The sequence below is a fragment of the Solanum lycopersicum genome, chromosome 12 (genome assembly GCF_036512215.1).
Source record: "Solanum lycopersicum chromosome 12, SLM_r2.1".
Lineage (NCBI taxonomy): Eukaryota > Viridiplantae > Streptophyta > Magnoliopsida > Solanales > Solanaceae > Solanum > Solanum lycopersicum.
The window spans coordinates 5,309,078-5,332,027 of NC_090811.1; the positions used below are offsets into that span (position 1 = coordinate 5,309,078).

The 22,950-nt window shown below is 30.9% G+C and overlaps 1 protein-coding gene across 1 annotated transcript; it reads right to left on the reverse strand.

Moving 5' to 3' along the window:
* Positions 1-950: 950 nt before the first annotated feature.
* On the reverse strand, positions 951-5,135 carry LOC101252662 (protein yippee-like At5g53940). Its single transcript, XM_004251819.5, has 5 exons — positions 4,808-5,135; positions 2,969-3,012; positions 1,564-1,672; positions 1,319-1,374; positions 951-1,206 (listed from the first exon to the last, which is right to left on the reverse strand). The coding sequence occupies exons 1-5, from the start codon at positions 4,901-4,903 to the stop codon at positions 1,128-1,130; spliced, it is 384 nt and encodes a 127-aa protein (XP_004251867.1). The 5' UTR covers positions 4,904-5,135; the 3' UTR covers positions 951-1,127.
* Between the last annotated feature and the right edge of the window lie 17,815 nt (positions 5,136-22,950).

Consider the following 22,950-nt stretch of genomic DNA (forward strand, 5'->3'; position numbering starts at 1 on the left):
AATTGATACCAGATATATAGGATGAAGTGGAAATCACAATACTTTGGATGCAATTTATTTTAGAACATATACATAAAATTGGTATTGGAAACATCAATACATAAAATTTGTGAACTCAGATACATTCTTAAATATAAAGCGAACAAGAGAGTATGCATATTATGGATAAATGTAAATTATATTTAAATATTGTATATTTAGAATAAATTATACCTAATTTGACATGCATATATTTGAAATATATGTATCTTATTCTATTATATACATCTATCAATTATCATAATTTTCTAATGAAAAATGTAATTAGAAGAATGAAGAATAGTTATGCAAGGTTGTACAATTTATCCAAAAAGGAATACATAACAATAATAAGGATTTGAATAAATAAATAAATTATCTAGTTAAAAACAAAATAGAACAATTTTGAGCATAGGGACAATTTAGTCCTTTAATTTTTCAAAAATTTGTGCTTGTGTGCTCCCCTCATGTAATGTTTATTCGAAAAGCATCTTATTCTTTCTTTGCTCTTGTAGCTTTTAGACTATTTACTATATTCGAAAAATGAATAGAATCCAAATCATTTTTAATTTTTCATTGTTTATTCTAAACTAGAAAAAAATTAAAACAAAGATTAGATTTTGAAGACACAATAAAAAGGCATGTTGTCCAGTATTCTTATTAGAATCGAATTAAATATGAATTCGTATTAAAAAGCGTGACACTAAGAGTAAAACACTTCGTAACATGAACTTAATATGAATTCGTACTAGAGAAGCGTGACAATATTCTCACGACAGTAACGAGTAAATCACTTTCTAACAAAGACAAATCTGTATCCAGGACTTAAAAGTTTTACCTCCGTTCACTATTTTTAGTTTAACCAGTTTGGCAGAGAATAATCATACTAGCTCTTATATTCTATTTTTTCATACATCATGAAAAACCATGTATTGTAGACCAAAAACTTATGTATAACCTTCTTTATATACTAGCGTCTAGCAAACTGGACTTACAAGCTACAACCACACAATATTTTGATACAAACAGCTTCTTCCCTATATCTACAAACTAGACTTACAAGATACAACAACCACACATGTTTAGATAGATACATCACATAACAAGGCCTATGCATCCTCAGTATCACTAATAGTTGGACGAGAATCGATGTAGAATTCAGTGTCAACTCCGTCAATGATCCTACCCCTGTTAACAAACAACCAGAAGAGCATGGAGTATTATATGGAAGAGATTCAAAACAGAAAGATGTTTTCATGTATATATGTCGAATGTGAAATCAACAAGAAAAAAGATGCACCTTTCGAGAACAAACTTCTTTTCTTTATACTTCTGGCTTTCCTCGTGTGCAGCCTCCTGCATGATAGAAACGTGAAGTGGTAGTTGTTAACAAAGTTTCCGGTGTAGGTACATCATGCATGTGCAATTGGTAACATATTTATGGCGAGAGGAGCAACTATTGTCCTCCTCTTTTTGTCTGTGCGTTTGTTTTGGTGTCTATTTCTACATGCACGAGAAATAGAGAGAGAGAACGAAAGGGAATACATATTTCCAGCCAACAATTTGCCCGCAACAGCAACAAAATATATCTGCTACTGTGTGCATCCCAGAAAGCATCGCTCTCTCCTCCTGAGGTCCAACAGTTACGTTCACCCTGAATCACAAAATCAGACGGAGCAGTTAGACCTCCGCATATATATCAAAGGGTGCACAGTTGAAAAGTGTTGGGAAGGCAGAGAAAATGATATCTATTGCACTGCCAAGGCTTCTATGATCATCGACCAAAGAAAGAGAAATGAAGCAGTAATCTTTAGTCTTTACTAACTTGATATATTTTGTCCTTACCAAAGATCTTTTTTTTTTTCATTTTCTGATCATGTTTTTGAAAATTCATTGTCGTGGATCCTTCACTTTCACTACATCAAAGTGGATTGCCTCGTGAAATAGCAATAGAACTTTACCATACATTAATAATTCGTGGTCTAATTAGACAACATCTTGCATAGAAAATCAGAGCGGTAAGAGTAAAATTCGAGAAAAAATGTGCATATCTGGTAATCCCTTTAATATCCAAGTTGGAATCGGAACTTCCTATTTGTGAGAAAGAAAAAAGGGAGGTTTGTCTAAAATCTTTCTTATTAGTGATACCTCTTGGGAACCCAAATCTATAAGATAGGACGGATAAGAGAAAATATACATGTTCCGCTACTAGAAAAAGCAAAAACTAATTTCTATTCAAATACATCTTCAGCTCAACAGCCATGTTCAATGCACATCAAGTTGCTGATGTTTAGTGCATTCAAGTGGTACGGTTAAGTTGGATGCTGTTGCTCTAGCGTTTAATTGTTCAGTAACGTAAAATTAATATATGGGTGCAATACTGAAATTGGGAACTCTTTTGGATTCACTAATAAGTCGGGGTCATCACTAGAAAGGAAGTCTTTTCTTGTACATATAACATCTCTCTAGAGGTTAAAGTTATAGTATTACAGTTCATACAATGTGAATTCCTCAATCCATTACAATTTAGAAAGCACGAAGATGGATGTGAAATGCATATGATTCGCAGACACGTCGACGTGGTAAAATTTTGAGAATTTGATACAAGGGATGAAGGACAGATCAATTCCATAACACTGCCAATCATGAATCTATCATACAAAGAAAAGACGGCATATAAAACATAAAGTTAATATAACATATATCTTTTTCTTTTGTCAAAAAATTTAACAATCACTCTGTCCCAATTTATGTAACTACATCTAATAAATCTCAATCTCTTCCCGATACCATAACTAGTAATATAGGATACAAAAAGAATGTCACAGACATCAATCTTAAATGAATGCATGACTATCAACGAAGTCAATTCAAGTGTGAAACAAGCACATTAAGTCATAAAACAAAACTAGTTACTCAATGTGTAGTTGAGAAATTAATAGGCACTCACACTTTATTGAACAAGTAGGCTTTTCCTCTGCGGCAATGAAATCCCTGACCATAAAACCAACCGTTAATAAACCAGAAACCAAGCAAGCCAAAAGTGCAATACAATGAATAAGAAATCGTGACAGAAAATTTACATAATGATAAAGATTGATTAAAAGCTGAATCACTCTCCAAGCCTGATCTTTGTGAATTTGGTAATTAAACTTAATGTTTTTACATTGTGTTATTCGAGTTTATTAACACTTGCATGAAAATGGCATGTCATCATTTATAGCTATTCAAGAGAAAAACTTAAGTTTAATTTCTTTTAGGGATAGACACTTATATTTGACAGAAGGATAATCAATAATTACATTCAAAATATAGAAATTAACTAATGAGCTAAATCTTAAATCTGTTTACAAGATCCGTTCTCATTGATCATCCACACAAAAATGTACTTTATACTGTCATTTAAAACAGCAATATACCTAGTATAATTTCACAAGTGGAGTCTGCGAAGGATATAATGTACACAGACCTTTGTGGGGTAGAGACTAGAGGGAGAGATTGTTTCCTATAGACCCTCGACTAAAAGAAAGGTTTTGAAGTAGGGGTGAGGACATACAATGTAATGTTATATTATACATTCTCTATAACAACATTTTTCTATGCAACCAAAAAATATTAGGACAAATGTTATTGTTATAAAGAGATTTGATTGTATTATCAGATAGAATAGCATGAGAGCAAGCAAAGGTACTCAAAACATAACAAAAGCCAGAATAGTAAACCAAATGAGATATCGGTAACAAAATTCATGCAAATTGTACATTATCTATTTTCAACACTTCACTTATAACACAAATGCTTCCATATATATCACAAAATACATCCATTTGGTAAGAAGTTAATAGCATGAGAGCAAACAAAGGTATTCAAAACATAACCAAAGCCAGAATAATAAACCAAGTGGAGATATCGGTTACAAAATTCATGCAAATTGTACATAATCCATTTTCAACACTTCAATTATAGCATAAACGCTTCCATATATATCACAAAATACATCCATCTCGAAAGATGTTAAAAACTTTTCGTCAACTTTGAAAAATTAAGCTAGGTGACATTTAGTATAAATAGGTAAAGATCTCATACCTAATGATAGAAACCAAATCACTTCCGACTTGAAGGCTAATAAGCATGACTACCATACCTAGTCTTCCAATTATCAAGTTAAATCACTTCCGTCACAGCCCAGAACGAAACAAACAAATAGAGCAAAAAGCATAACAACTCTCTACACATGTTTCCATATATTATTAAAAAAGAACACTTATTTTTCCGGAGTTAAACACTGAAAAGCATGTTTGGGCATAAAATTCACTTTGAAAAAAAGAATCCACTTTTTTTTAAGATTTCACAATGAAACATGGCTAAATGCCTAAGTACTACATGACTCGACATACATGTGTCCAAAAAAACTAGCACAAGCAAATGATCATGCAAGAACATTTTTTTTTTCTAGTTGAATAGCCCTGTTTTCTCCTTTGGTTGTACTTTTGGAGGATGTGTAGAAACAACCACATCTAATTATGCAAAAACAAGAAAATACCATCTAATTATTCTTTCTCAAAACAAAAAAAATACCATCTAATTATGCAAAAACAAGAAAATACCATCTAAGCATCCTTTCTCAAAACAAAATAATACCATCTAATATGCAAAAACAAGTAAATAAAAGCTAATTACTCAAAGAAACAACAAGCCCCAAAAGGCCAAAACCAAATGAAAAGCTCTATATAACAAAGATAAGATTTTTATTCATAAAAACTTAAAGGGAAATTGAAGAAATTGTTACCCTAGAAACAAGGTCATCAGCAAGAGCAAGGTGGGTTTGGCAGAATTTGCACTTGTAAATCCTGCCTTCAAGATCTACAACAAATATCCTTCCCATTTTTCAATGGAAAATCAACAAAACCCACAAAACAAGAATTGATTTTTTTGGTCAGTTGTGAGAGTGAGCTGTGGGAGAACTCTTTGGGGTTTTATGTTTATGTGGGGTTCAAGTTTTTAAGCACAAAAAAACATAAAAAGACTATTTAAATTAATTTTATTTTATGTGTTTTTAAATTAAATAATTTTGAAATAGTTATTGTAGTATTTCGATAAAACTAAAAAGTATTTTCAAGTATTAAGATAATAATTTTCTTGACTTATATGTCATGAGTTCATCAAAGGAACTCTTAATAAAATATTTTATTTTTTAAGATACATACCATCTCTCAAAAAAAATTGATTAAATAAACTATAAATCACACAGGGTATTTAATAAATGGTCAATTAATAAATATTGAATTTTAATTCTTAGAATGAAATATTATCATGAAAAACCTTATGCAGTAATTATTTTTTAAAAAAGAAGTATAATAGTTAAGAATCTATAATCATGAATAAATAATTCAAAAAATCATAAAATGGTTATAAATGTGATGAATTCGAAAATAGGTTATCCTATAAAATTAAGTTCATGATTTTTTTTAAAAAAAATAATCTTGCAAGATGAACCCTAATCTCAGCATTTCTTGAAGTTTTTGAACTTAAAAATATAGAAGTGATGGGTTTACTTTTAAAAAATTGATTTCCTAGACTGTTAAGGTCATTCAGATTTTAAGGATAAAAATAGCTTTAAAAAGATTTAAATTGGTGAAATTTGATCGTCTAACGTCGTCTAGATGACACACCATCCTTTAAATGATGGACTGTCAAAATTACCCAAAATTTGATCCTTCTGCCTCACTGTGATGAGCCCATTACAGGTCTGGTGGGCTATATATCAGTTGGGTATGTAACAAGAATTGATGGGAAATAGAGAGAAGAAGAGAAATTTGAAAAGTTTAGAACTTGAAAGGTTGCAAACTTGAAAAATCCTCTAATGCTTTAATGAAAAAGGCAATAGTCCCTCATCGGTAATGGAAATGAAAATAGGAGAGTTTAAATAAATAAACACTCCTATTAATTGTTAAAAGGGTTGGAAAGAGGGACCCCCTCGCGTCGTCGTCGTCGCTCGCTTCAGCTATGGCTACGACTTTGGCTTTGGCTATTGATCGATCGAGAGATAATTTTTTGGACAAATTTATTTTATTTATTTATTTAATTAATTAAATGTCCAAAAATTATTTTCAATTAATTAGTTGATAACAGAAGTTAACCGAAATGTTTTCAACTTTTTAGTTAACCCGACCCGACTCGGATTCGCGTGCGTGACCCGTTTTGAATTCCATTATATTTAAAAATTCCCGCCATGACTGTTCTGAAAGGTTGCAACTTTCACGAACAGTCAATACCATTTGAAAGTTTGCAACCTTTCATTAATGGTCGTGTCAATTCTGAAAGGGTTGCAACCTTTCAGAATATATTCTTCTTGCCTATAAATACCATTCAGTCTTTAGAATATTTCCCTACAAATTTTCTGATCTTCCTTCTTCTTAAAAACACATATTTCTTCGTGTACTTTCCTGTTGTGGATTGATTCGCTGACAGTAGAGTTTTTGGTATCTATACTCTACTGATTAATATCATTTTACCCTGGGAGGTTATATTTCAAATCAAACCTCGGATACTAGAGGGGAATAATTTCCTTAAGGGGGACACTGTGAATTCAGTGGACTTGATTTTCTTCCTAAATTATCAAAAAAAGTATTCCAGATTCTGGTAAGTTTTACAGATTCAATTATTTTTTACAAATAAATTTTTGTTCATCTTATTTACTGGTTCTAAAAATCTCAGTTACTTCGTGTTTCTGAATGATTTATTACAACCAGTAATTTTTGATTTTCATAACACAGATTGGCAACAATATCACACGGAAACAATTTGCAGCGTCTCTGATAAAACGGTCATAATTATTTTCTCTAAAGATTAATGCAAATTAAATGACATTAAAGAAAATACTCATATCACTTTAATTTGATAGGTCATGAATCACCTAAATCTTTACATGTTGAGAAATATAATTGTTTGAAGTTGACCTTTGTATGAACTCATGCAAAAATTTAACCGATTGCTTTAAGCTGAACTTGGTATTAGAGGTTCCTTATGACTCTAATTCACATCTAATACACTTACTAATTACTATACTTAGTAAAGAACCTTAACATATATATACTGAGGATAATTCGATCATTTGCTTAGAAGTTGCGGAACATTACAATTATAAATCTATAAATGTAAGAAATGGAATATTGTTCATTGATCTTTATTTTAATTTTTTAAATGTTTCTCATAACACATAATTATTTCCTTTAACTTTGTCCCACCGATATATGTGTCCTTCAGCGTGAATATGCATAAGTGGACACTTAGTTTGTATAAAATTGAATACGTATACACATGTGTCCTACATGTCATGATAATACACATAAGATGCCACGTATGACGTCACATAGCACACATAAGTCTACTTGTTCAATATTATACAAGTTTAAGTATCAACTTCTGTTCAAAGTTAGAACACAAACATACAACCTGAAGTCAAGTCAAAAGACATATTTATCGATTATGTCTTAATCTTTTCACTCTAATTTCTTAGTCATGGATAGTTGATGGTCCTTTAACAAAAATATTCCCTTAAAAGTTGCATAGTGTGTATACAAATAAGATAAAATACATAAAAAGCTTTCTAAACTTGGCAGCAAAACTTACTTTAGTACTTAAACTACATGAGTGTTTAAATACCTTATTATCATCTTCAAAGTGATTTTTTTCACTCTGAGACTGTAACTCCACTCTCACCCGTCACATCATAGTCACGTAAGCACCACATAATAACCATGTAGGTATCACACCATTTATTTTTAGTTCTTTCTTACTTATTCGCTATTTTTTTTATCAAATTTTTTTTAGATTATTTATATCAATTAATTAATTTATAAATGCGTACCCCACTCCCTCTCTTTCTTCTTCCTTGTTGTTCACCATTTCAACCTTCAATACTTATTGTTTTTTTTCTTCTTCTTCACTATTCAACAATTTTTTTAAAAAAAATTAGAATAAAAAAATTCACTATAATACTCACATTATCTTCTTCGAACCCACCCCACAAATTTATCCTCTTGGAGAATGAATTTTTTTTGAAGCAAAGTTTTTCTTGACAACTCAAATAAGAAATGAAAATTGCAGATGAAAGTTGATAAAGAAAATAGGAACAATGCACAGTACCTCCTCAACCTATGCCCGAAATCTCAGGGACACACTTATACTATACTAAGGTCCTATTACCCCCTTAATTTATTTTTTTAATAATTTTCTACCCCTTTTCGACCTACGTGGCACTATCTTGTGGGCCCAACGTTGATTGACTTTTTTTAAGCTAGTGCCACGTAGGCCAAAAAGGAGTAGAAAATTACTTATAAAATAAGTTCAGGGTGGTAATAGGATATTCGTATAGTATAAGTGTGTCTTTGAGATTTAGGGCATAGGTTGAGGGGGTACTTGTGCATTTTCCCAAAAAAAATATAAATTCTATAAGAAATATTTGAATAGATCAAGAAATCAAAATGGGTCACTTAAAATTTCAGAAAGTTTACATTTACGAAATCGACTCCAATAATATAGAGCGAAATCAATGTCAATAAAATGACTTTGATATTAAATTTTACGGATTAATAAAGGACTAGTAAAATAAAAATATTTTTTTTGAAGTTGAGAGGGTGATGGAGGAGAAAGTGTTTCAATGGAGAAAAAGGTGTATTGAGGAAAACAACAAAATGAAAAAAGAAAAAAACTAGAGATATTAAAAGGGGGATCCACTAATTTTATATACCTTTAATCAAAAAAATTTACATGTTTTTAGAGAGTCAATATATCAAGAAAAACAATTTAAAATATTGATTATATATTGACCAACAAAAAAAAGGGAAATATGTAGGAATTTAAAAAGATTCATCTTTATTTATCTTTTTCACGCGCTATAAGGAGAGTACACTTACTCATTCTGCCACGTCATTCTTTAGTGGGTGTTTAAATCACTTGCAAAATGTTAAGGGAATATTTAAACGCCCGTATAATTTAAGGTTTAAAGTAGGTTTTGCGGTCAATATTTTTTTGGGGGTGGTGGGGGGTGGTGGGGGGGGGGGGTGAATGTTATGAATTTCCCTATAAATAATAAGCATACAAAAACGTGCAATTAATTTGATTTTATTTGACACTTATATCGTCCAATTTTGAGTTCTTAAAGGTACTCGGGTGTCGTTTGGTAGAACATATAAGAATAATGTTAAATAGAGTGTATCAGTAATGTTTTTAGCAATGCATGTATTAGTCATGTGCGCATTAATCATACATAAATTATTTTAATGCATTATTTGACTTGATGCATTAAAAATAATATGTATTGCATTAACAAAATTATTTACTAAGATACCCTCCACTTTAATGGTGGAAAAGATGTAAAAAGGTTTCGACGGAAATTGAGTCTTTTACCATGTTAATGCATTAAAACCATTGTATTGTTAATACCTAGAAATCCATGGTATTAGAAATGCCTACCTTAATACACAATAGAGTGCATAACTAATACAAACATTAGTTATACTAGGTTGAAAAAGAGTATCAAACAAGGTACTAGTAATACACAAGGTTAATACATGCGTTATTTTTTCCTAATATACTCTACCAAACGACTCCTTAAATTATCATAAAGTTGAACAAATAGCCAACTTTTTTTAAAAGAATATTTTCATAATGTTTTAAATCAATTATAATTTAAAAATATCATCATAAATATCGATAACACAAAATTATCTTTATAATATTTATTTAAATTTAATTTCAAATAAAAATATAAATAACACAATAGAAATATTAATTCAATTGTTACAAATATTAACTTACTATTTGGTATCATCTTATCAAATCTTTGTTGTTACTATTTTTTGTCAAATAACAGTTATTTTCTCATTTTCTAGAAGATTAAGTAATTGGATTATTATTTTTTTAAAAAATAATGATAATTGACAAATAAATATATTTTAAGTTTGAGGAACAATCAAATAGAATTTAAAATAGATTACATCATTTTATTTTATTTTTTGGTAATAAGAGCTACATTTTCTCAAAGCTCTTAATTTCATTGAAATAATTCTCATTTTCTAATAAGATTAATTAATTGGATTAATTTTTTTAGAAAAATAAACAATTAAATATATTGAAAGTTGGTGGAAATGGAATTTAATATAGATTACATTATATCAAAAATTTCAACTTTTTTCTCTGATCATTAACTCCTTTTTTTTCTTTTCTTTTGGGGAATCTGATTATATTAATTATAAATAGAGTATTTATAACAAAATAAAATAAAAAAGTTGTTCATTTTTCCCAATTGTTCTTGCTCAAATATTCCATTTTTCTCTCTTTTATAATGAGTTAAAGTTTTTCTTTTGATAATCATATGACCAATTTGGAGGCTCAACGTTTTGTAAGTGTATGTGTGTGATATATCACCAATTAATTATTTATAGCTATTAAACATTAGTGTTATTTTATACTTAATATGAATTATGATTGATACACTTGATAATTATCTTTGTTTGCCTAATTTTGTTTTGATTTTTTTGTATGTGAATTTTATTTTATTTTTTTCAGACTTGATCTAAGTCATTCTTGATTACATATCCGAAAGAGATTTACATGAAACAACAATGTCATTCCACCGTTAAACTTTAGCTAATCAAAAATTTTATGGTAAGTAGATCTTTTTAATGAATTTCATCATTAAAAACTTATATGTGCGTGTGTGTTTTAATAATGGTTGTATATTATTATATATAAATTATTTGATAATTCTTACATATGGAACATTATTATTATAACCTATTTGGATTGGCCGAAAAAAGGTTTTTCTTTAAAAATAACTTAAATGACTTTAGAGTAAAAAAAAAAAAGAAAACCTAGGGAGAGTTTTATTTTTGTCGATCTTTCTTTTCGTTGTTGAATATCTCTTTGATTAATCAATGTGTAAGATGCTGAATCCTCATTACTAAAAGAATCCAAATGATGATTCGCTTAGCCAAGACTATCTCGATCTTAGCCTTCTTTTCTATTTAGATTCCTTTTCGTAATCTCAGCCAGGAACTCAGGATTTTTCTAAAACTTTTTATAGTCATTTCAAAGTTATTTATTTTATATAAATCTAATCTAATTACATCTTATTCTTATTATTTTTTTTCAAATTACAAAAACTCGTTAAATTTGATGGAATCTAGATACATCTCAATACATTACTTTCCAATTGCAGATATATCACATAACGTTTCGATACATCACATCTTGATATAGTGTTAACTATCCTTTACAATTTTGTAAAAAGATAAATTTTATGGAATTAAAGTGATATGAAACTTTGATATGATAATTTTGATTTTTATTCATTTCATTTCAGCTGTCAATTCTTCTGAAGAAGCATTCTTGCACCCAAACGTTTCTATGCTCAACGTTGAATTGTTGATAAGGTGTTACCCAAAAAAAAAAATTCTATACTTATTCATGTTTAATTAGATACGAAATATTATTTCCAAACTAATAAATATATTCGATTTGTAATATTTTTTAGATATCATCAATACTAGAAGACGTACTCGTTGCTAGCAACATTCATAAACATCAATCATCTGGTGATCATACGATGGAAGATACATCTAATAAGGTTATAAGCAGAACACTTTCAGACGATTTATTAGAGTTGATGGAAAAAGAATCGATTTCAGAGATTTCTCAACGAATGAATGATGCGAAAGAGATAGATTTTGTAAAACCTACAAATACTTTGGTTACTTCACAAGAACTTACGGATGCAGGTTTGTTTCTAATTTAGCTTTACTTTGACACAAGTATTAATAACTTTTTTTTATATTTGGGATAACTTATCCCATCATATACGTGGTGGGATAAGTTATTTGTAATCAATTGGACACCCTTTCTTGGGAAAAAAAATAGCATATATACAAGTAGAATAATTAAATAACATATTCTGAACTTTCTTAATATAACAAGTTGCTATTTCTGGAAATTTTTTAAAAATTTTTGGCTCCGACACTGCCTCAGGAAAGATAATCCCATGTGATAACTTGTTCCCAACTAAACAACGAGTTTTCTTTAGTATTAGGATCTTCTTTTGTGTTGTATATACAGGAAATACTACATTTATTGAACAAACATTTGAACAACAATGGCCATGTAATGTAACAATGCATACTCAAGAGCAACAATTGGCTTTACCTATGGAAGCAATGGATGATTACTATGGTAATGAGCTCACACATGCTCTTACAAGTGTTAGCGATTTCGTTCCTGGTTACATTGAAGTTGGAAACGATGCATCAGTAAGTTGAATATAATACTCGTGTTTTAAGTATTTAGGTTACAAATATATGCTTATTTTTGTTCTATTGTTGGATAAAGGTGTTTGTTGATAATACTTTGGTTACTTCACCAGAACTTATTGAAGCAGGTTTGTTTCTAATTTAGCTTTACTCTGATACAAGTATTAATTATTATTTTTTATGTCTGGAATAACTTATCTCATCATATACGTGGTGGGATAAGTTATTTGTAGCCAATTGAACACCCTTCCTTGGAAAAAAAATAGCATACATACAAGTAAAATAATTAAATAACATATTTTGGACACTCTTAACATAGCAAGTTGCTATTTCTGAACACCTTTTAAGAAATTTCTGACTTCGACACTGTCTCAGGATAGCTAATCTCATGTGATAACTTGTTCCCAACGAAACAACGAGTTTTCTTTAATATTAGGATCTTCTTCTAATATTGTATATACAGTGAATACTACATTTATTGAACAAACATTTGAACAACAATGGCCACCTAATGTAACAACGCATACTCAAGAGGAACAATTGACTTTACCTATGGAAGCAATTGATTATTACTATGGTAATGAGCTCACACATGCTCTTAGAGATTTCGTTCCTGGTTACATTGAAGGTGGAACCGATGCATCAGTAAGTTGAATATAATACTTATTTTTTTTAAGTATATAAAGTGACAAATTATAACATATGTTTATTTTTGTTCTATTTTTGGATATAGGTGTTTGTTGATACAAATCAAATAAATTCATGGAATATATTAGGAGAACAACAAACAATGGATTCTCCTGAAAGAAGTTTGAGAAGACAAGGAAAACAACCTATGGTGGAGACTGGAAGAAAGAGCAAATCTCCATTGAGTTCTCTTGGATTAGTAAGATTTAGAAAAATATTTTCTAAGAAATATTTTTTTTTCATTTTTTGTTAATTTTAAATTTCTGAAAAATATTTTTTGAAAAGTATTTTTTGAAAAAAACCTACTTTATTCTAATTTAAGAAATATGACTTCTATACAGTATGAAATTTTTTTTAAAAACTTTTCTTAACTTAGAAAAATAATTTCTAGAGAATATGAGTTAAAATTAGATATTTTATTTATTTTCACGTGACACATTTTCAATCTGATCCTTATATATCTGAGTCGATTTATTACATGCATCATATTTTTCGAGAATGGATTTTCCTTTCTTATTTTTTCTTGTCTCTCTATATAATAATCTTCAAACACTTTATATTCTTTGTGTAGGTTGGGAAAGAAATTGGAGGTCAAAGTAATCCAATGGTTGTATCAACGCAAAAAGATAAACCAAAAGGTATGTAACAAAAAAAAAAATATATATATATATATATATTACATAATTTTGTTATGGTCAATATTCACCTAGATATGTTGTTTATTTATGTTGAGGAAATAAATTTATGATGAGAATCATCATTAATGGAGATTTGAGAAGAGAAAGAAAAACTTTCATTCATCGTGTGTGACTTTACATTCAAGATATGTACATATATATATAAGTAAAGAAGTTGTAACTAGAAGATTCTTCCTAATTGAATTCTAACTAACTTCTACAACTAACTAACTAACTTTTATTTATTCATCACTCCCCCTCAAGCTTAGAATAGGAAAATATATTTTTCATTCCAAGCTTGTGAATAAAAGCTTCATGCTGAGGTTTACATAGTCCTTTTGTGAGTAAGTCTGCTGGCTGATCTTTAGTGTTTATGTAGTGTGTTAGTATTAGTCCTTCCATAATCTTTTCTCTAACAAAGTGACAATCTATATCGAAATATTTAGTTCTCTCATGAAAAATAGGATGAGCTGCTATCTGAATTGCAGCTTTGTTGTCACAAAACAACCTTATAGGCAGCCTGATTTCTGTTTCCAATTCCTTGAATAAGCCTTTCAGCTAAACTATTTCTGCAACTATAGTAGCCATACTCCTGAATTTTGCCTCTGCAGAGCTTCTGGATACAGTGTTTTGCTTCTTAGCTTTCCATGATATTGCAGCATTCCCAAACTTCACTACATATCCAATTACAGACCTTCTAGACTCCACACGTGCAGCCCAATCTGAGTCACAATATGCTGTTAATTCTGAACTTTTACTACTTGGCATAAACAAACCAACTCCTGCTGTTCCTTTGATATATTTCACTACTCGAATAGCAGCTTCCATGTGAGATGTTTTAGGTGAATGCATAAACTGACTTAACACTTGAACGACAAAGGCTATATCTGGCCTGGTCATAGTTAAATATAACAACCTCCCTATAAGCCTTTGATATTTTCCAAAGTCATCTAACAATGTATCTTCTGTATTACTAACTTTGCTTGTACATTCATCAAATTCAGTAGAAGTTAACTTGTGGTTGGATTCTAGAGGAGTAGAAACAGGTCTGCACCCTGTTAGTCCTAGTTCAGATACAAGTCCTAAAGCATATTTTCTCTGATTCATGAGAATACCATCATTAGTTCTAGAGAACTCAATTCCAAGAAAGTATTTTAGCTCACCAAGATCTTTCATGTTGAACCTGTGTTGTAGATCTTTCCTGACTTACTGTATATGCTGCAAATTACTGCTAGTTACTAATAGATCATCAACATATACCAGAATTACAAGCAACTCCTTTCCTACCTTCTTTGTAAACAAGGAATAATCATAATGAGACTGTGTAAATCCCATATTACTCAATGCTTGAGTTAGTTTTAGATTCCACTGCATTGGTGCTTGCTTCAAGCCATACAAAGATTTATGTAATTTGCAAACCATAGACTTCTCCCCCTGGGTTGCAAAACCATCTGGAACCTGCATATACACCTCTTCCAGAAGATCCCCTTAAAGAAAGGCATTGTGAACATCCATTTGAAATACAAACCAACCATTAGAAGCAGCTAAGGCCACAACTGACCTCACAGTTACCATCTTAGCTACTGGTGAGAAGGTCTCAGTGTAATTTAGACCTTCTTGCTGACTATACCCTTTGGCCACTAGCCTGGCCTTATATCTTTCAAGAGCCCCTGATGCATGATATTTCACTTTATACACCCACTTGCAACCAATAAAAGTCTTATCATGTGGAAGAGGAACAATAGTCCAAGTACAATTATCTTCTAGAGCAGTAATTTCTGTTTGCATGGCTTTAACCCAATGAGGATCCAAACATGCTTCTTTATATGTCATAGGTTCAGTAATTGTAGAATAAGAAGCAAGAGAATCTCTATAAAAAGGAGACAGTCTAGAATAAGAAACATAATTGGAAAGTGGATATAGACAAACACTTTAAGTAGTAGGAGTAACATAGTTATCCAACCAACTAGGAGGTTTTGAGAGTCTGGTAGATCTTCTAAGAGAAGGTTGATTTTCAGTAGATACAACTATCTCAGAAAGTGAATGAGAATCAACTAGAGATGATGTAGAGACTGAGGTATCACTTGAAGTATCTAAAGTAGTAACAGACTCAGGAAGACTAGAAGAGTCATCAAAAAAATGTAGAACAGGAAATACAGGAGAAGGAGAAGAGTGAAGATCTTTAAAAGGAAATATACTTTTTTTTTAAACACTGTATCTCTGCTAACAAAAAAGGAGTGAGAGCTCAGATCATATAATATATACCCCTTTTTAGATGAAGAGTAACCTAAATGTATTGCAGGAATAGCTCTGGGAGAAAATTTATCTAAATGTTTAGGAGTAGCAGCATAGCATAAGGAACCAAAGACTCTCATATGTTGAAGAGAAGGAATTTTACCAAACAATACTTCAAAAGGAGACTTATTTTGTAGTACTACAGAGGGCAGTTTGTTCAGAATATATACTGCTGTAGAAACACAACAATCCCAGTACTTCAAAGGAACACTTGTTTGAAACCTTAATGCCCTGGCCATATCAAGAATAGATCTATGTTTTCTCTCAACAACCCCATTTTGTTGAGGTGAATACACACAAGAACTCTGATGTATAACTCCACATTCCTTGAACAGACTAGATACTTGAGAGTTAACAAACTCAGTTCCATTATCTGTCCTAACATACTTAACATTGACTCCAAATTGTGTTTTCACCATACTTAAGAAATCTTTCAGAACTATAAGACCATCAGACTTAGTATGTAACAAAGAAATCCAAGTATATCTAGATTTATCATCCACCAATGTAAGAAAATATCTCTTGCCATCATGATTAGAAACTCTGTAAGGACCCCAAACATCTCCATGTACAATATCAAATGAAGAAGCAGAAGTAGTAACACTAACAGGAATGGAAGTCTAGATTGTTTTGCAAGAGGACATACAGTACAAGGATGATCTTCCAAAGATACAGAAGGTAAACATTTTATTCTACTGAGTACTTTAAGAGGAGCATGACCAAGTCTCTTATGCCAAAGATCACACAGAGAATTACAACTAGCAGTAGTCACCTTAGATTTGTCTACATTAGGAACTTCAGTAGTAGAATTATGAGCCTGAAAACCACCAACGTCAGTTGAAGTACACAATCCAGTCTGAAGCAGATATAAACCTTGATCTTCTCTACCAATCCCCAAGACCTTCCCATTTGAGAGATCCTGAAAGACACAGAAGTCAGGAAAAAATATCACAGCACACTTCAGTTGCTTGGTTAACTGAGATACAGATAGTAGATTGTATTTGAATTCCGGAATAAACAACACATCATTTACAGTCTTATCTGTAAATACTAAGGATTCACAAATATGACTAATAGATACTTGACTTCCTGTAGGAAGATTAACATGCATATTACTCTTATATTAACCGAAACGGCAAAATCGATGGAACAACAGCGATTTCCTCAACTGGACATATCGCTACCTAGACAGCGATTTTCAATTTTTTTAATCTTTTTTTAGAAAATAGCAGCCTAGGCCACGATTTCCATTTTTTTAAAAAAAAATTAAAGAAAATCGCTGCCTAGGTAGCGATTTTCAAATAAAAAATTAAAATCTCTGTCTAGGCACTGATTTTCTAAAAGATTTTTTAAAAAAAATGATTTTCCATTTTTTTTACATCAATTTTCATTTTTAAAAAAATTAAGAAAATCGTAGGAAAAACAAGTTTCATTGATTTTCAAATATTTTTTTAAAATTCAAATATATAGCTTATAAGAAAATATGCATTGTTTTAAAAAAATTAAGAATAAGTAAGGTAACAAAAATATTTTCTTTCTAAAAAAAGATATTATATTGAATATAAATTTAAATAATGTTTGAGTTGAAATAGAATTCTAACTTTTTAACCTCTTTTATTTATACTTCCACAATGTCATATAATGTTAATCTTCATATTTTTTCATCACCGATCATTAGCTTCATTGGTGAGTTTACTACCTTCTTCATATTCTTTATTTTATTATAAATTTTCTTTAAATTTTTCTAATTTTTTTTTTAAAAAATTGAAAATTGCTGCCTAGGTAGCGATTTGAATTTTTTTACAAAGAAAATCACATTTTGTAAAATCGCTGCAGTAGCACCGATTTTGCTTTTTCCGGTGGAAGAAATCGCTGTTGTTCCAGCGATTTTGCCGTTTTGGTTAATATAAAATTTTATATATCGTTTTGAATTTTTTGTTAATATTTTATACCCTTTAGGCTCCGAACTCTCATATACGTGGTGGGATAAGTTATTTGTAGCCAATTGAACATCCTTCCTTGGGGAAAAAATAGCATATATACAAGTAGTTTGATTAAATAACATATTCTGGACATTCTTAACATAACAAGTTGATATTTCTAAACACCTTTTAAGAAATATCTGGCTCCGACACTATCTCAGGACAGCTAATCTCATGTGATAACTTGTCCCAACTAAACAATGAGTCTTTTTAAGTATTAGGATCTTCTTTTGTGTTGTATATACAGGAACTATTGAACAAACATTTGAACAACAATGGCCACCTAATGTAACAATGCATACTCAAGAGGAACAATTGACTTTACCTATGGAAGCAATTGATTATTACTATGGTAATGAGCTCACACATGCTCTTAGAGATTTCGTTCCTGGTTACATCGAAGGTGGAACCGATGCATCAGTAAGTTGAATATAATACTCATTTTTTTTAAGTATATAAAGTGACAAATTATAACATATGTTTATTTTTGTTCTATTTTTGGATATAGGTGTTTGTTGATACAAATCAAATAAATTCATGGAATGTATTAGGAGAACAACAAACAATGGATTCTCCTGAAAGAAGTTTGAGAAGACAAGGAAAACAACCTATGGTGGAGACTGGAAGAAAGAGCAAATCTCCATTGAGTTCTCTTGGATTAGTAAGATTTTAGAAAAATATTTTCTAGAGAAATATTTTTTTTAATTTTTGGTTAATTTTAATTTTTTAAAAAATATTTTTTGAAAAAAACCTACTTTATTCTAATTTAAGAAATATGACTTCTATACAGTTTGAAAAAAAATATTTAAAACTTTTCTTAAATTAGAAAAATATTTTCCAGAGAAATGTATTTTTAAACTTTTTTTTTGGTTAATTTTAATTTTTTAAAAAATATTTTTCAAATAAACCTACTTCTTCTAATTTAAGAAATATGACTGACTTCTGTAACGTATGGAAAAAAATATTTGAACTTTTCTTAAATACGAAAAATATTTTCTAGAGAAACATAGGAATATTATCTTCATACCAAACACACATAAACGAAGAAAAGAAATAAGAAGAATTAATTTTGTATGAGTGGATAATATGGATATGTATTGGATTTAACCATATATAATATGAGTTAAAATTAGATATTTCATTCATTTTCACGCGATACATTATCAATCTGATCCTTATATATCTGAATCGATTTATTATATGCATCATATTTTTTAAGAATGGACTTTCCTTTCTTATTTTTTCTTGTCTTTCTATATAATAATCTTCAAATACTTTATTCTTTGTGTAGGTTGGGAAAGAAATTGGAGGTCAAAGTAATCCAATGGTTGTATCGACGCAAAAAGATAAACCAAAAGGTATGTAAAAAAAAAATAAAAAATATATATATATATATATATATATATATATATATATATTACATAATTTTGTTATGGTCAATATTCACCTAGATATGTTGTTTATTTATGTTGAGGAAATAAATTTATGATGAGAATCATCATTAATGGAGATTTGAGAAGAGAAAGAAAAACTTTCATTCATCGTGTGTGACTTTACATTCAAGATATGTACATATATATACAAGTAAAGAAGTTGTAACTAGAAGATTCTTCCTAACTGAATTCTAACTAACTTCTACAACTAACTAACTAACTTTTATTTACTCATCACTCCCCCTCAAGCTTAGAATAGGAAAATATATTTTTCATTCCAAGCTTGTGAATAAAAGCTTCATGCTGAGGTTTACATAGTCCTTTTGTGAGTAAGTCTGTTGGCTGATCTTTAGTGTTTATGTAGTGTGTTTGTATTAGTCCTTCCACAATCTTTTCTCTAACAAAGTCACAATCTATATCGAAATGTTTAGTTCTCTCATGAAAAATAGGATGAGCTGCTATCTGAATTGCAGCTTTGCTGTCACAAAACAACCTTATAGGCAGCTTGATTTCTGTTTCCAATTCCTTGAATAAGCCTTTCAGCCAAACTATTTCTACAACTGTAGTAGCCATACTCCTGAATTTTGCCTCTGCAGAGCTTCTGGATACAGTGTTTTGCTTCTTAGCTTTCCATGATATTGCAGCATTCCCAAACTTCACTACATATCCAGTTACAGACCTTCTAGACTCCACACATGCAGCCCAATCTGAGTCACAATATGTTGTTAATTCTAAACTTTTACTACTTGGCATAAACAAACCAACTCCTGCTGTTCCTTTGATATATTTCACTACTCGAATAACAGCTTCCATGTGAGATGTTTTAGGTGAATGTATAAACTGACTTAACACTTGAACCACAAAGGCTATATCTGGCCTGGTCATAGTTAAATATAACAACCTCCCTATAAGCCTTTGATATTTTCCAAAGTCATCTAACAATGTATCTTCTGTATTACTAACTTTGCTTGTACATTCATCAAATTCAGTAGAAGTTAACTTGTGGTTGGATTCTAGAGGAGTAGAAGCAGGTCTGCACCCTGTTAGTCCTAGTTCATATACAAGTCCTAAAGCATATTTTCTCTGATTCATGAGAATACCATCATTAGTTCTAGAGAACTCAATTCCAAGAAAGTATTTTAGCTCACCAAGATCTTCATCTTGAACCTGTGTTGTAGATCTTTCCTGACTTGCTGTATATGCTGCAAATTACTGCTAGTTACTAATAGATCATCAACATATACCAGAATTACAAGCAACTCCTTTCCTACCTTCTTTGTAAACAAGGAATAATCATAATGAGACTGTGTAAATCCCATATTACTCAATGCTTGAGTTAGTTTTAGATTCCACTGCATTGGTGCTTGCTTCAAGCCATACAAAGATTTATGTAATTTGCAAACCATAGACTTCTCCCCCTGGGTTGCAAAACCATCTGGAACCTGCATATACACCTCTTCCAGAAGATCCCCTTGAAGAAAGGCATTATGAACATCCATTTGAAATACAAACCAACCATTAGAAGCAACTAAGGCCACAACTGACCTCACAGTTACCATCTTAGCTACTGGTGAGAAGGTCTCAGTGTAATCTAGACCTTCTTGCTGACTATACCCTTTGGCCACTAGCCTGGCCTTATATCTTTCAACAGCCCCTGATGCATGGTATTTCACTTTATACACCCACTTGCAACCAATAGAAGTCTTATCATGTGGAAGAGGAACAATAGTCCAAGTACAATTATCTTCTAGAGCAGTAATTTCATTTAGCATGGCTTTAACCCAATGAGGATCCAAACATGCTTCTTTATATGTCTTAGGTTCAACAATTGTAGAATAAGCAGCAAGAGAAGCTCTATAAGAAGGAGACAGTCTAGAATAAGAAACATAATTGGAAAGTGGATATAGACAAACACTTTTAGTACTAGGAGTAACATAGTTATCCAACCAACTAGGAGGTTTTGAGAGTCTGGTAGATTTTCTAAGAGAAGGTTGATTTTCAGTAGATACAACTATCTCAGAAAGTGAATGAGAATCAACTAGAGATGATGTAGAGACTGAGGTATCACTTGAAGTATCTGAAGTAGTAACAGACTCAGGAAGACTAGAAGAGTCATCAAAAAAATGTAGAACAGGAAATACAGGAGAAGGAGAAGAGTGAAGATCTTTAAAAGGAAATATACCTTCTTTAAACACTGTATCTCTGCTAACAAAAAAGGAGTGAGAGCTCAGATCATATAATATATACCCCTTTTTAGATGAAGAGTAACCTAAATGTATTGCAGGAATAGCTCTGGGAGAAAATTTATCTAAATGTTTAGGAGTAGTAGCATAGCATAAGGAACCAAAGACTCTCATATGTTGAAGAGAAGGAATTTTACAAAACAATACTTCAAAAGGAACTTATTTTGTAGTACTACAGAGGGCAGTTTGTTCAGAATATATACTGCTGTAGAAACACAACAACCCCATTACTTCAAAGGAACACTTGTTTGAAACCTTAATGCCTTGGCCATATTAAGAATAGATCTATGTTTTCTCTCAACAACCCCATTTTGTTGAGGTGAATACACACAAGAACTCTGATATATAACTCCACATTCCTTGAACAGACTAGATACTTGAGAGTTAACAAACTCAGTTCCATTATCTGTCCTAACATACTTAACATTGACTCCAAATTGTGTTTTCACCATACTTAAGAAATCTTTCAGAACTATAAGACAATCAGACTTAGTATGTAACAAAGAAATCCAAGTATATCTAGATTTATCATCCACCAATGTAAGAAAATATCTCTTGCCATCATGATTAGAAACTTTGTAAGGACCCCAAACATCTCCATGTACAATATCAAATGAAGAAGCAGAAGTAGTAACACTAACAGGAAATGGAAGTCTAGATTGTTTTGCAAGAGGACATACAGTACAATGATGATCTTCCAAAGATACAGAAGATAAACATTTTATTCTACTGAGTACTTTAAGAGGAGCATGACCAAGTCTCTTATGCCAAAGATCACACAGAGAATTACAACTAGCAGTAGTCACCTTAGATTTGTCTACATTAGGAACTTCAGTAGTAGAAATATGAGCCTGAAAATCACCAATGTCAGTTGAAGTACACAATCCAGTCTGAAGCAGATATAAACCTTGATCTTCTCTACCAATCCCCAAGACCTTCCCATTTGAGAGATCCTGAAAGACACAGAAGTCAGGAAAAAATATCATAGCACACTTCAGTTGCTTGGTTAACTGAGATACAGATAGTAGATTGTATTTGAATTCCGAAATAAACAACACATCATTTACAGTCTTATCTGTAAATACTAAGGATTCACCAATATGACTAATAGATGCTTGACTTCCTGTAGGAAGATTAACATGCATATTACTCTTATATTAACCGAAACGGCAAAATCGATGGAACAACAGCGATTTCCTCCACTGGACATATAGCTACCTAGGCAGCGGTTTTCAATTTTTTTAATTTTTTTTTAGAAAATAGCTGCCTAGGCAGCGATTTTCATTTTTTAAAAAAAAAATTTTAAA